Source organism: Spermophilus citellus, assembly GCF_964194105.1.
Source record: "Spermophilus citellus genome assembly, chromosome: 4".
NCBI classification, from domain to species: Eukaryota; Metazoa; Chordata; class Mammalia; order Rodentia; family Sciuridae; genus Spermophilus; species Spermophilus citellus.
Genome location: NC_138185.1, coordinates 106349136 through 106365390, shown reverse-complemented (window position 1 = coordinate 106365390; position 16255 = coordinate 106349136). Strand labels below are relative to the sequence as shown.

The window sequence follows — 16255 nt, the reverse complement described above, 5'->3', positions numbered from 1 at the left end:
CATTTTAATTTAGAAACAATACCAGGAGAAACAGTTGTTAAAAACTGAAAATAAGCTGGGCATGATAGCACATGCCTGTACTCCTGGCTACTTGGGAGGCTGAGGCAGGACAATGGCTTGAAACTACAAGTTAGAAACCGGCCAGGCAGGTATAGTGAGATCCAGTCTTAAGAGGAAAAAAAAAAGCTGAAAATGGACGGTTATTGACAGTAGAATTGAGAGTAAAGCAAAAGATTGCTTATTTTGCTTCTGCTTTTTTTTCCCCTTGGCATTACTTGGTTTTTGAAAAAAAATACTGCTTATTGATTGAAATGAAAAATTTACAAAGGTCACCCACATAAAATAATATTCCATATTATTCTAAGGGTATGTGTACAAAATTAAATGGAAAGAAATATATTTGTACCAGTAGCTGCTTGTGGGAAGTGCAAAGAACTGAGGGTAATGATTGGAAGAGATTTCAGATTCATAATGAATTCTTCCTTTTATATAATTTTAAAAAAAGACGTGAAGTAGCCAGGTGTGGTGCACATGCCTGTAATTCCAGCAACTTGGGAGGCTGAGGCAGGAGGATTGCAAGTTGAAGGCCAGCCTCAGCAACTCAGTAAGGCCCTCAGCAATTTAGTGAGACTCTGTCTCAAAATAAAAAAGACTTACATAATCATGACAAAAAAGATTAATTATCCTGTTAATGTGTCGTCAGTTCAGGTGATATGCATGGAGTTTGTTAGGTCATTCTCTGTAGTTTTCTACATCTTAAAAATTTCCCCTTGTGCCTACCTGATTTTTTTCCTCTAGTACCAGAGATTAAATCTACGGACTTGCACATGTTAGGTAAGCACTCTACCACTGAACTACACCCCCAGATTTTTTTTTCTTAATTTTTATTTTGAGAGAAGTCTGGGCAACTGCTCAGTTGCCCAAACTAACCTCAAATTTGGGATCCTACTGCCTCAGCTGCCTAATTAGTTGGGATTACAGGTGTGGACCACCACATCTGGCCCTAGCCAATTTTTTAAAATAAAAAAGTTGCAAAGACAATTTAATGGGAAGGATTTCCTTGTCAACACAGGGACCTGCAACAAATTAGATGTCCAATAATAAATAAATGAATATCAAACTAAATCTTACAATTTATACAAAAATTCAACCTGGCTGAGTAATGTGTCACACGCTTATAATCCCAGCTCTCATGAAGCTGAGCCAAAAAGGATAGCATATTTGGGGTTAGCCTTGGCCACTTAGAAAGACCTTGTCTTAAATAAAAAATAAAAAGGGATGGATGTTTTTTTAAAAAAGATTCAACACCATTAGCTATTAGGGAAATTCAAATTAAATAATTCAGATAGATTACACATCTACCAAAATAGCTAAAATAAAAAATAGTGACACCACTAAATGCTGGTAAGGAAGTGAAGAAACTTGATTACTCATACATTGCTGGTGGGAATACAGTATAGACACTCTGGAAAACAGGCAGTTTCTCATAAAAGCTAAACACAGAATTACCATATGACCTAGCAATTGAATTCCTGGACACTTATGCCAGAAGTAGAAACATGTTCACACAAAATCTAGAAACAAATGTTTCTAACAGCTTTACTTGCAATAGCCAAAAACTAGAAATAATCCAGATGTCCTTCAACAGGTGAGGGTTAAACAAACTGGTATATCCACAGCACAGCATACTGCTTAGCAATAAAAAGAATGAACAATTCAGATGAATCTTCACAGAATTACACCTAGTAAAAAAGCCATCTCATCATCATATGGTATGATCCTGTTTATGCAACACTTGTGTTGAGGCTTCCTCACCTTGTTCCAGAGGTTTCTGCAATTTTTCACTGCTGATAGGTAATTGCATTAGAAGAGCAGGTTTGGGTGTCTGTTTGGCCATCTGCCAATCAGAGAATATGTCACAGTATGATGAGAACACTTTACAGTCTTGCCTCTTTATTGAAAGATGGAGCCCTATTTCAGTTCTAGAACTCAGAATCTTCAGCAACTCCAACTCTGTCTTATACCAAGTCCTTACAGAACTACTACCGAAAAAGACTATGTCTCCCTTGGAATTCTGGATTATGAAGTAAATATCAGAATATTCACTATTGCCAAGTACTCCTCCCTTCTGTAAGGTACTGCCTTCTTCAAGACTATGGGCGGGGGGAGTTGGTTGGGAAAGAAATTGAATGTAAACAGTGATTTGCACTGGTAGGGAGAAAACAAAAAGAATACTCTCCCCTTGTGATATATACTCTGCTTCCCTTTTTCTACATTTACTTTATTTACATTCTTTTTTCTTTCCTTTTCTTTTTGTTTTTTTTTTGCGGGGAGGGAGGTAGGGGAGTGATGGGGTTCGAACCCAGGGCCTTATGCTTACTAGGCAAGCACTTTACTACTGAGCTATACCCCCCCACACACCCCTTCTTTCATTCTTGTTCTGCTTATTGGCTTCTCAATTGCCAATTCTCTCTTATTGCCCTCATCACAGTTTCCTAATTATTTCCCCTTATTCCTTTACATTTTCTTCTTTACACCCTGACTAATCTGGGCAGAATTCTGAGGGAGTACAGGTACTCACAAAATCATGGATTCCGAAAGTTTTAAGGTAGGTGAAACATTAAAACTCATACAGTCACATATCACACACAGGAAAACTAAGGTATATAAATGGGAAATAAAAATCTTCAGAGAAGACTTTTAGTAAGTGGAACTTGAGCCTGAGACCACTGAAACAGATTCCTTAATTTTCTTTTTAATTATTATTAGAGCTTTATAGTTATACATATAGTGGTTGGGGTCATCGCCAAAACACATACATGCATGGAATTCGATTTCAGTTCATGATCTCCCTTTTCCCTCCCCCTGGATTCCTTAATTTTCAAAAGACAGTTCATTAGTAATAAAGAGGATTTCTTTTGTAGCCATTTAAAACATGTCAAGAATCTGGTGAGGTAGCACACATGGGTAATCCTAGTGACTCAGGAGGCTAAGAGAGAAGAATAACAAGTTCAAGGTCATCCTGGGCAATTTAATGAGACCTGCCCCCAAATAAAAAATAACTGGATATGGTGGTACATGCCTGTAATTCTAGCTACTTGGAAGGTGAGGTAGGATTGCAAATTTGAAGCTAGCATTAGCAACTTAGCAAGACCCTGTCTCAAAATTAAGAACGGCTGTGGGTGTAGCTCAGAGGTAGAGCATCCCTGGGTTCAACCACAGTACCACAAAATTAAATGAATAAATAAGCGTTGGAGAATGTATGTCTATGGTGGAGGGTTTGCATAGCATGCACAAGGTCCTGCCTGGGTTCAATCCCCAGTACGAAAAACAACAACAACAACAAAAACATGGCAAGAGAAATGAAAGCAATATGGTAATAGAGATGATTGATGTTCTATTGTCAACAACATTACCAAGTTATGAACTAGAGTTATAAACTAGCCAGTTGGTTTTGTGGTAGGATTTATGTAGAAGGAAAGTTTCAAGAAGTTAAATTCATATGAGGCAATTCTCTTTTTGACTATGGATTCTTTTAAATGCACCAGCATCCATTGTTTCAAGATGTAGAGATTCACAATAAATGCTCTAGGGAAAAACTGAACAGACCAGAGCTCATACTGAGGATGAGAATAGAAAACAGCACATTTGAGTTTAAAAAACAAACAAACAAACACACAAAAAAAACACTTGCATTTCAGGAAAATATCCAAAGTCATGTCCATTATTACAAGGATCCTCTATTGGTATCAAAGACCTTCTGAAATTTCAAAGCACAGGACATTGGCAGCAAGCACTAAAAAAGGAGATAACCTCTTTCTGAATGAGAGAAAACTATTATGTGAGAATGATGCTCCTTCACATAAGGAAGAGCTGCTGTCAGCACCACCAGAGGCATCTTGATAACCAATTGCTGTCCCAAAACTTTCCTACTTACATTGAACAGTGGAAAGTGCCAACAGGGTTCTCACGACGGATGTCTTCATACTCCTCATATATCCCCCGCTTTTGCCTGGTGTTAACATAGTCTACCAACTCTTGGATAGTCATGGCGTGGGGACCTGGAACATGTACTGAGTCCCAGTCTAAGGCAGGAGGGAGGGAGAACAGGATGATCTCATCGAAGGGATCTGGGTGGCCGTTCACCTGGGGTAGGAACTGGAAATTCCAAGTGGCGAGGTCAATTTTGACGTACCCACCCAGGTTTTCTGGAAGGCACTCCCTGGGCAGATGCTGGGTAACCTCAGAAGTCTTTAAAATCTGAATCTAGAAGGCCAGAAAGAACCATGTGAGTACTGGGGCAGGAAAGGGGCACAGATAATGAAGATAAAGAACAAATGTGCTTATTTGAATTTGGGAAATGGGTTGACATTTGCTTGAAAAACCAGGTATATTTATAAAAGAAGTACAATGCATTTCATCTGCCTGGGATTAAGTCCAATGAATTTCTCAGCTACAAGTTTGAATTTTGAGAATGTGTATCAAATTCACTTCTGGAATTAGAGGCTTTGCTATATACCTTCTGAAAGGAAGGTATAGAGAACAAAGGCTTTATATGTACTATTAACAATGCTTCTCTATACTATCTCATGCTGGTATTCTTTTTGACCACTAACAATGCATAGGTAGTGGTTATTTTTTTCAACCCTATACTGAGGCTACCAATTCTAAGCCTATTACTTTGTGTTTTACTCATAGCTTGGTATGGGTATTCTCAAAAACAGATTTCTATGAAATCAAGACAAAACCAACCACCCACAGACAGGGTAGACCAGGAAAAATATTAGATAAGTCATCATAATACTTAAATCTGCTCTCTGCTTGGCATGGCCTGCTGGACCAAGATAGCCTAGCTGGTTCTCCTTAGTCAACTTCTCTGGAGCAGGAATGCTGTTCTTCCTAAAAGCTTCTCTTTCTTGCTATTGCCTCTTCTTAGACCACCTTCTTTCCTCCTCTACCTCTTTGAGGACCTGCTCATTGTTCACCTCCTCTGTGAAGCCCTTCTTGACCTCCTGAGGCAATGTTTTCTTCTATGCTCCTTCAAAGTCCAAGTCTTCTCCAATGTATACCTCTATGGCCTCTATGATGACTGTGAGCTCCTTGAAGTAAGGAATATCTCACTTATTGTTTAATCCCCAGGGTCGAATGCCTGGACTACATAGGACACTCAATATATTTTGAGTTTATACATGCATATATAATTCATATACAAGAACATAACTAAGGAGTATTCTCACAGAGTTCTTTTAAGAAAGATCTCGGGCTGGGGCTGGGGCTCAGTGGTAGAGTGCTCACCTAGCATGCATGAGGCACTGGGTTCAATCCTCAGCACCACATAAACGTAAGATATAGTGTCCACCTAAAACTTAAGAATAAATATCTTAAAAAAAAAAAAAGAAAAAGAAAGAAAGATCTCTCTTGCTCTGACTCATTAGGTCTCTACGTAATTTCTGGAGTATGAAACACCACCACTTTCCCCTCTCTGACCCAAGTCACCTCAGCTATAAAGATCTGCATTATTCATTTAACTTAATAATTCCTTGCCGCAAAAATCTCTGATAATATTTCTAAAGAGAGAGCCAGGATTGGTAGTACATGCCTGAAATACCAGTGACTTGGGAGGCTAATGCAGGAAGACAGCAAAGATTGGAAGCCAATATGGCAACTTAGTGAGACCTTGTCTCAAAAAAACAAAAAAACAAACAAACAAAAAAAAAAAAAAACAAAAACAAAAACACCACAACGACAACAACAAAAAATCCTTAAAAAAAAAAAAAAGTTTATTATTTTTACCCAGTGTTTCATATGCCCTTTCTTTCAAGGTTACAATCACTGACTAAGACTATAATCTTTTAGTCCTGAAGCACTCCTGAAATTAAAATAGAATTAAAGTAATTTGCAACCATTCTTGTGAAACTGGAAGTAACAAGTTGTTTTAAGAGAAAGTACCAGGAATAAAAATAGGAAGAGATACAGTGAGGGACTCTCCCTTTCCATCCTGCCGAATGGTACATCCAGGTGAACAAAGTCTAACACCAGCTCAACTAATGTGATTAAATTATATGCTGATTTTCAATTCTTAGGTTTTTTTGTCTTTGTTTTCATTTGGATAGTAAGAATTGAACCCAGGGCCTCATGCATGCTAAGTACACACCCTGCCATTGAGCTACACCTCTGCCCTAAAATTTCGGAAATAGTAGCCATCTTTAAATTACCTCCAGGACACATTCCTTCAATACCATCTTTTTTTTTTCTTTTCTTTTTTTTTCTTTCAGTACTATCTTATGCAAGAGCCAGATAAACTATGGCCAGTTCCTAATACAAGGAGATTACAGAATAGTGAGGAAGGCAGTGTGTTTGTTCCAAACTGATGAATGAATGAAAGAGAGGATAGGAGAGAATACACTGACAGAAGTAGAGAAGAATTCAGGATACAAGCCAGGAGAATTTTTTGACAGTAGCAAATTAATTGACAGGATTCCAATAGTACAAATGGGAATTTATCCACCTCTAAATAAGAAAAAGCTAACTTGTCTTACCCTCTCCCTGACTTTGTCCTTCAGAAGGAGGCTGATGATGGAATAGGGCACTCGGAACCATATTGGTGCTCCCACAATAAGCACCTTCTTCAAACGAGCTGGAAATGCTCCCTGTAGAGAAAAACGTATGAGGATTTAAGCCTAATGGGACCCATAACTGTTCAAGCCCCAAGGTTAGATTTTCTATACTTCTCTCCATTCTTACCCAGCAGGGGGAGTGTACCGACTAATTCTAGTTTTTTCTCAATAGCTAGAGGAAAAGTAGTTAAAAGAAATCAATGAGGTGGCGATGCCTATGAGCCCAACAACTGTATAGGATGAGGCAGCAGGATCCTAAATTCAAGACCCTAAATTCAAGCAATTTAGCAGACCCTGTCTGAAAATAAAAACTAAACCAGACATGGTGGCCCATACCTGTAATCCCACCTACTCAGTAGCTCAAGACCAATAGCAATTTAGCAAGATCCTTTCTCAAAATGAAAAATAAAAAGGACTAGAGATATAGATCAGTGGTAAAGCACCCCTGGGTTCAATTCCTAGTAAGTAAGTAAATAAATACTTAAAAAATACAAACTAAAAAGGGCTGGTAATGTAGCTCAATACTAGACTAGCCCTGGTTCAATCCCCAGTTCAGCAAAAATACAAACAACAAAGAAATTAGAAGATGATTTACTATTTAAATTAATAATATTAACTTCATGTTTACCATAGCTTTATGGATGAAAGAGTATTCTGAGTTCTCTTATCAGGAGTTATCCTATGCATTTACATAGCACATCAACACACATATTGTATCCCCCCAAAATTCTATGTATTAAAATTATAAGAAAAGTTAGCCTGAGGAAAAACTGAATATAAAAGAAACATCTCTTTTCATAATTTGCATCTAATTTGGTATCTGTGTATGTATCATCATTTTTTAACTATTTTTTTTAGTTGTAGATGGACAAATACCTTTATTTTGTTTATTTATTTTTATGTGGTGCTGAGGATCAAACCCAGGGCCCTGCACGTGCTAGGCAAGTGCTCTACCTGAGCCACAACCTCAGCCCGCCCTGTATCATCTTTTTTTTTTTTTACCCATTTCTTCATCTGTAAATTTATTTATTCAATCTATAGATATAACCAAGGCTGGGGTAGCTCAGGGGTTCAGAATATCTTTAGCATACAGAACACTTTGGGTTTGACCCCCCAACACCAAAAAATAAATAAAATAAAACACAAATGACCTACTATGCACAAAGGCAAATGGTCTATACAAAGCTTAAGAATGACAAATAATTCACAATGCTTGGTTTAATTCAGTTTTTCAATATTCTGGCCCTTCTCGGATGCAGGATTGATGTAATATTAGCATTCTAACTGTGAAGAAATTATTTCCAAAACATCCTAAAAAGAGGAAGCTGTAACTACAAATCTTTTACCTTATTTTTTTTTCTGTCTGTATTCTAACACTTTCAAAAGATTAATTCTCAAGCTGGGGTTGTGGCTCAAAGGCAGAGTACATGCCTCGAACATGTGAGACACTGGGTTAGATCCTCAGCACCATATAAAAATAAACAAACAAAATAAAGATATTGTGTCCATGTATAACTAAAAAAAAAAAATTACAGAGAGAGAGAGAGACTAATTCTCAGCCAAACGCACTGGCACCACAGAAAATCTCTGCTACTTGGGAGACAGAGGCAGGAAGAGCAAAAGTTCTAGGCCAGCCTGGGAAACCTAACAAGCCCCTGTCTCAAAAATAAAAAAGACTGGGGAGACAGTTAAGAGGTAAAGTTCAATTCCCAGTACTATATACATGCACACACAGGACTAATTCTCAATCAGGTACAGTGGCACACACCTGTAATCCCAGCTACTAGAGAGGCTAAAACAAGAGGATCACAAGCTCCAGGCCAGCCTGTGCAACTTAGCAAGACCCTGTCACAAAATAAAAACAAAAAGGGCTTGAGATGTAACTCAATTTTAAAGTTCCCTGGATTCAACTGCCAGTAACAGGGGGGAAAAAAAGGCTAAAGCTCGATTTGATATGTTATTCTGTTCTTTTCAGTTACTGTTCAGTGAGCTAATTTAGAGAATCTAAATATTCCCTATGGAGAGTAGACAGCATCCACAACAAAATATTCCAAAGGCCACTAAATTCATATTTTTCTTCAACGATGCAATGATTCATACTAATAGGCCCTTAAACTGCCAAATTTAAAAAATAGTCTGGAAAAATACCTGTGCTTCCACAGAATGATTTATAGAAAATAGGAGCCATTGTCTTCTTCATCACAGCAAATTGCTACCTGTTCATTTAAATGACTTTATGGCACCCTCATATACTACTGGTAGAATTGTGAATGGATAACACCTTTAGAAAGGCATGTGGTGGGCTAAGGTTGTGGCTCAGTGGTAGAGTGCTCACCTATCACCCGTAAGGCACTGAGTTCAATCCTCAGCACTATGTTAAAAATAAATATATTGTGTGTCCTCCTACAACTAAAAAATATTTTTTAAAAAAAGAAAGAAAGCATCTGACATTATAAGTCCTTAAAATTGTGCATGCTCTTCGATCATCAATTTCTGACCCTCTATCCTAAGGAAATAACCAGAAACACAGATTTATTTTTAAAAATACATTTATTACCCTTTTTTTTTAAATGGTAAATGGGGATTGAACTCAGGGCTTCACACATGATAAGCATATGCTCTACCACTAAGCTATGTCCCCAACCCCTAAACATTTACTTTGATGGTTAAAAATAACACTTGAAGCTGGGCACAGTGGCGCATGCCTATAATCCCAGCAGCTCAGTGGGCTGAGGCAGGAAGATCCAGAGTTCAAAGCCAGCCTCAGCAAAAGTGAGGCACTAAGGAACTCAGTGAGACCCTGTCTCTCAATAAAATACAAAAGAAGGTGGGGGATGTGGCTCAGTGGTCAAGTGCCCCTGAGTTCAATCCCCAGTCCCTAAATAAATAAATAGAATACCATTTCAAAACTGAACAGAACATATATGTCCAAAATGAGTAGTGATTAACTAAATGGTGTATCTTACAATAGAATGTCATATAACTTTACAATGAAGATTTCAAAGAATTTCTCACAATAAATATTTTTAAAATTTAACCTTTAAATAATTAATTATTATGTGCTGTTGAGGATCGAACCCAGGACCTCACCTGTGTTAGGAAAGTACCCTACCACTGAGCCACAACCCAGCCCCTATCACAACATAATTTTAAACTAAAGAGGATCAAAACTATAATTTTATAGTCAGGCACAGTGACACATGCCTGTAATCTGAGCAACTCAAGAAGCTGAGGCAGGAGGACTACAACTTCAAGGCCAGTCTCAGCAACTTAGCAAGGCTCTAAATAACTCAGCAAGACCCTGTCTCAAAATAAAAAGTGTTGGTGACATGGTTCAGTGGTTTCAATCCCTGCTACCAAAAAACAAATAAACAAAAAAACAGAGGCAGGGGGTGGGAGGGGTGCTGTTGCTAGGAATGTGGCTCATTGGGAAAGCGCCCCTGGTTCAATCCCACTGCTAGCATACATACACACATGCACACATAAATAAGTAAAATTATAATTTTATTTTCAATTCCCATCAGGAAGTGGTGGCACATTCCTCTAGTCCCATATACTTGGGAGACTGAGGCAGGATCACAAGTTCAAGTTCTGGGCAATTTAAGGAGACCCTATCTCAAAAAATTAAAATAAAGGACTAGGGATATAGCTCTATGATAAAAGTGCTTATCTAGTACATTTTAAGGCCCCGAGTTCAATCCCCAGTGCTATAAAAATAAATAAATGTAAAAATTAAATAAAAGTTAAAAATAATTTAAAAGGAGAAACTAAACTGATCATAATGGTATTATTTAATCCTGAAGACAAGGTGAATAAAGGAGAAATATGGTTAGACAGTTAACTAAATTATCAAAGGTATATTAAATTACCAAGATATTATGATTTTGTTAAAATTTACAAAGAGAAAGTCTAAACTGGGGAAAAGGGCTGGGACATTTACTCAGTGGTAGAACACATGCTGAGCACAGGAGCTATGAGTTCAATTCCAAGCATCTTTAAAAAAGAAAAAAAAAAAACTGGCTGGGCACAGTGGCACACTCCTGCAATCCAATCAGTTCAAAGACTAAGGCAGGACGATCCTGAGTTCAAAGGCAGCCTCAGCAATTTAGCAACGCCCTAAGCAATTGAGCAAGACCCCTTATCTAAATAAAATACACATTGTGGATCAAAAAAAAAAAAAAATGAGGATGGGGACTATTTAAATATGTAAAACCAGGAGAAAAAGTGATTGATATAGGAAAAAAGATCCCTACAAATCATACTTAAAAATAAAGGTCTTAGCATTTTATTGTTATTGTTTTTTGTACTGGGGATTGAACCCAGGGGCACTTTAACACTAAGCCACATCCCCAACCCTTTTTTATTTTGAGACAGGGTTTCACTAAATTGCTTAGGGTCTTGCTAATTTGCTGAGATTAGCCTCTAACTTGCCATCCTCCTGCCTCAGCCTCCCAAGTCACTGAGATTATAGGCATGTACCACCTCCCAGGTTAAGATAAAATTCTTAAATTATAAAAGCAAAATCTCTCCAGGCTTGGTGATGCCACCCTGTAATCCCACCAATTCAGGAGGCTGAGGCAGGAGGATTGCAAATTCAACACCAGCCTGAGCAACTCAGAGAGAACCTGTCTCAAAATAAAAAATTTTTAAAAGGGCTGCGTATGTACCTCAGTGTTAGAATGCCTCTGAGTTCAATCCCAGTAACACACTTGTGCCTTAAAAAGTTAAAAATAGAATTACCATATAACCCAACAAATTTCACTTCCAGGTCTAAAAATGTAGTTCAATGTCAGAGCACGAGTCTTGTGTCTCTGTTTTATCCTCAGTATGGCAAAAATAAATAAATAAACTCATGCTTGAGATTTGGGTTCAATCTTTTTTTTTTTAAAGGATAGTTTCTAATTTTTTTTTTAAGAGAGAGTGAGAGAGTGAGAGAGGAGAGAGAGGAGAGAGAGGAGAGAGAGGAGAGAGAGAGAGAGAGAGAGAGAGAGAATTTTTTTAAATATTTATTTATTTTTTTTAGTTCTCGGCGGACACAACATCTTTGTTGGTATGTGGTGCTGAGGATCGAACCCGGGCCGCACGCATGCCAGGCGAGTGCGCTACCGCTTGAGCCACATCCCCAGCCCTGGGTTCAATCTATAGCACCATAAAATAGTAATTCCACTTCTCAAAACTAAGAAGGGACTCAACCAGATATTTATAGCTAATGTTCACAACAGCCAAATGGTGGGAATAACCAAGTATTCATTAACATGAATAGAGAAGTAAATTGTACATACACAAAATATTATTCGCCTTAGAAAGCAATGAAATTCTAATCATGCTATAGATCATTATGCTAAAATAAACCAGAGACAAAAGGAAAAGTATTCTAATAATTCCACTTATATAAGCACCTATACTTGGTGAATTCATAGAAAGCAGAATAGAGATTAATCAGGACCAGAAAAAAAAGAAAAGAAAAAGATATTATTTGGCTGGGTACAGTGGTGCACACTTGTAATCCCAGTGACTTGGGAGGCTGCAGTAGGAGGATCACAAGTTCAAAACCAGTCTTAGCAACTTAGGCCTTAAGCAAGTTAGCGAGATCCTCTCTCAAAAAATAAAAAGGTTCAGTACCCTTGAGTTCAATCCATGGTACCAACAAAAAGAAGAAAAAGTTATTATTTAATGGATACAGAGTTTCTGTTCATGATGATGAAAAGGTTCTGAAAATGGATAGTGGTTATGGTTGCAATATGAATGTATTTAAAGCCAATGATCTTAAAATGGTCTAAATGAGCCAGTCATGGTGACACATGCCTCTAATCCCAGCAACTGGGGAAGCTGAGGCAGGAGGATTGCCAGATTCAAGACCAGCCTGAACAAATATAGTCAGACCCTATTGCAAAATAAAATAAACACTGCTGAAGATTAAGCTCAGTAATAACAACCTGCCTAGCATTTTCAAGGGCCCCCAGATCAAATCCAAGCACCACAATTTAAAAAAATAAAAAAGAGAAGGAGGAAGAAGAGAAATGACTAGGGGGAAAAAAGGTCTAAAAAGACTCCTTAGCCCTGGTAATGTGGCACCTGTAATCCAAATGACTCAGAGTATGAGAATCCCAAATTTGGGGCCAGCCTCAACAGCTTAGTTGAGACTCTGTCTCAAAATTAAAAAAAGAAAGAAGGAAGCAGAGGAATGAAGGGAAGGAGGGGGTGGAGGGAAGGAGGAGAAGAGAAGCCTCTTTAGTGAGGCAATCATGAAAAAATGGAGGAAAAACAAAAGATTGAGAAATATTGCTCAAGATACTCTCTTGCAAACTTCACCAAAAAACATGTATAAAAATGTTCATTTCAAAAAGAAAGAGAGCTGGGTATGGTGGTACACGCCTTTAATCCCAGGGATTCAGGAGGCTAAGACAGGAAGATCACAAATTCAAAGCCAGCTTCATCAACTCAGTGAGGCTCTAACCAATTTAGTCAGACCCCATCTCTAAATAAAAAGTAAAAGAAAAGGTTAGGGATATGGGCCAGATTTGAAGCATCCCTGGTTCAATCTATGGTTCCATACACCCAAAAAAAAGGAGTGGAAGGGAGAGATAAAGAAAGTAAGTTTATAGCAGTACTGTCCACAAGAACAAAAAACAGGAAATAATCTGAGGAGCTATCAATAAGAGAATATATAAAACAGTGGTATATTCATCAACGAATGAAGAATGCAAAGAAATCAATCCTTTGATCAATGAAAAGGAATATATCATAGCTACTTACCAAAATAAGAATTTTAAAAACATAATGCTGAGTGAAAGAAACAAGTCCTTGAAAATAGCATACAGTATACATTCTCTTTCTATGATTTCTGTTATGAAGCTGTAATAGTAAATAAATACTTCTAAAAGTCTAGTTCAATAATACTTCTAAGTGAGGTCCTGGAACAGACTCCTACACCAATGCTTTTCCAACAGCAAGCTATGACTCAGTAAGTCCAGAAATCAATTTAGTTGGTCATGACTAACTATTTTAAAATGTGAAACAAAAAGCCGGGCATGGTGATGCATGCCTGTAATTCCAGAAATTTGGGAGGTTAAGGTAGGAGGATCACAAATTCAAGGCCAGCCTCAGTAACTTAGCCAGACCTTGTTTCAGAATAAAAATAAAGGGCTGGAGCCAGGTGCAGTGGAGCATGCCTATAATCCCAGTGGTTTAAGAGACTGAGGCAAGAAGATCCGACTTCAAGGCCAGCCTCAGCAAGAGCAAGGCACTAAGCAACTCAGTGAGACCCTGTTTCAATATAAAACACAAAATAAGTCTGGGGATGTGGACAGTGGCCAAGTGCCCCTGAGTTCAATCCTGGTAGCAAAAAAATAAAAAATAAAAATAAAGGGCTGGGGTGTAGCTCCGTGGTAGGATGTCCATAGGTCACATTCCCAACACCAGAGGAAAAAAAAGGAAAAAAGAAATAGAATAATCAAAGTCATTACACAAAGTAAGGGTGTAGTTTCTCTGGTGAAGCTTTGTGATTTTAGAGTGGTATATAAACCACATTACCTTTTTTTTTTTTTTAAGAGAGAGAGAGAGAGAGAGAGAATTTTTTTAATATTTATTTTTTAGTTTTCAGCGGACACAACCTCTTTGTTTGTATGTGGTGCTGAGGATCGAACCCCTGCCACACAATGCCAGGCAAGCTCGCTACCGCTTGAGCCACATCCCCAGCCCCCACATTACCTTTTAAAATTCAAAAAATAGGGCTGGGGCGACTGAGGATGTGGCTCAAGTGGTAGTGCACTCGCCTGGAATGCATGTGGCCTGGGTTCGATCCTCAGCACCGTAAACAAAGATGTTGTGTCCGCCGAGAACTAAAAAAAAAAAAAAAAAAATTAAAAAAAATTCTCTCTCTTAAAAAAAATAGGGCTGGGTTGTGGCTCAGCGGTAGAGCACTCACCTAGCACGTGCAAAGCCCTGGATTTAATTCTCAGCACCACATAAAAATATAATAAATACATAAAACAAAGGTATTGTGTCCATCTACAGCTAAAAAATGTTTTTAAAAAAAGGTGAAAAAAGGGCTGGGGATTTGGCTCAAGCGGTAGCGCACTCGCCTGGCATGCGTGCGGCCCGGGTTCGATCCTCAGCACCACATACCAACAAAGATGTTGTGTCCGTCAAGAACTAAAAAATAAATATTAAAAATTCTCTCTCTCTCTCTCTCTCTCTCTCCCCCCCCCCTCTCTCACTCTCTCTTTAAAAAAAAAAAAAAAGGTGAAAAAATTAAAAACAAGCTTCGCTTGATGGGGTTCATGTATAATTCCATCAAGTCAGGAGACTAAAGCAAGAGGATTACAAATTCAAATCCAGCCTGGGCAATTTAGCAAGGGCTGAGAGTGACATCCAGTGATGCATCACTTGCCTGCCATGTCTGAGGCCCTGGGGTCAATCACCAGTAACACCAAAAAAAAAAAAAAAAAAAAAAAAAAAAAGACCATTTCTTTTTCTGAGGAAGCAAATATTAGTCATCATTTACAGATGACCTTAAGTTTAAATTAAACTTAGTATCTAAAGTTTACATCATTACTAAATCTTTTCCCAAATAATAGGGAGAAAAAAATACTAAGCATTGAAGGGGAGTTGAGAGAATCCTCCCACAGCCTTACCTTCAACAGGTTTAGGACTTTCTTGCCAAGATCCAGCTCAAAGTTGGCATAATTAGAACCACACATATCATAGATAAACACCAGTCCATTCCTTTGAGTTTCAAAGCTGCAAACCAATCATTGAACAAAAATATGTATTTAATGAAAATATTTCATTCAAAGTAAGCCAGACCTTGTTTTTTTATTTGATTTATATTCCCAAAATATTATAGGGAATAAATTATTTAAACTATTAATAGCAAGTTTTTACATTTATTTAGAATTGAGAAAACACATTCCTCAAAAATCAGTATTCTCAATGTTAATCTGTATCCTGATTTTTTGTATTATCTTCTAGAACCCTCCAAACCTTCATTCTTTTAACAAAATCCAAGATGGAAGCATCCATCTAGTAGATGACATTTCAAAAACTCTCTAATTCTGAGGCATGTGCAAGTTTTTCCAGCAAACCTTGTTTTTACTGCTAAATCTTCACTACATTTCCATAAACCCTGAAAGGCAGCGGGGCATGGTGGCACATGCCTGTAATCCCAAGTGACTCAGGAGGCTGAGACAGGAAGATCCCAAGAATAGCCTCAGCAACTTATCAGGACCTTGTCTCAAAAAAGACTGGGGACTGGGCGGGGTTGTGGCTCAGCAGTAGAGCATCCGCCTAGCATGTGCGGGGTCCTGGGTTCAAATCTCAGCACCACATAAAAATAAATGAATGAGGGTATTGTTTCCAGCTACAAAAAAAAAAAAAAAGACTGGGGACTGGGCTGGGGTTGTGGTTCAGTGGTGGAGCCCTTGTCTAGTATGTGTGAGGCACTGGATTCAATTCTCAGCACCACATATAAATAAATGAGTAAAATAAAGGTCCATCAACTCTCATGTGCGAGACCCTGGATTCAATCCTCAGCACCACATAAAAATAAATAAATAAAATAAAGGTATTGTGTCCAACTAAAAAATAAAATATTAAAAAAAATCTGAGACACAATTATTGAGTAGACCTGAATACAA

General features: G+C 38.0%; 1 protein-coding gene across 2 annotated transcripts in view; it reads right to left on the bottom strand.

Annotated features, from left to right (window-relative positions):
• The window catches only part of PTPN9 (protein tyrosine phosphatase non-receptor type 9), an 84787-nt gene that overhangs the window by 25345 nt on the left and 43187 nt on the right, over positions 1–16255 (bottom strand). Inside the window, exons 5-8 of one of the 2 annotated variants that reach the window (XM_081292210.1) lie at positions 15254–15359; positions 6540–6650; positions 4200–4266; positions 3938–4085 (exon numbers count right to left, since the gene is read on the bottom strand). In XM_081292210.1, coding sequence (XP_081148336.1) covers positions 3938–4085; positions 4200–4266; positions 6540–6650; positions 15254–15359 — 432 coding nt within the window. Of the gene's footprint in view, positions 1–3937; positions 4267–6539; positions 6651–15253; positions 15360–16255 lie in introns of both variants that reach the window. The other variant, XM_081292209.1, reaches the window with a different exon arrangement.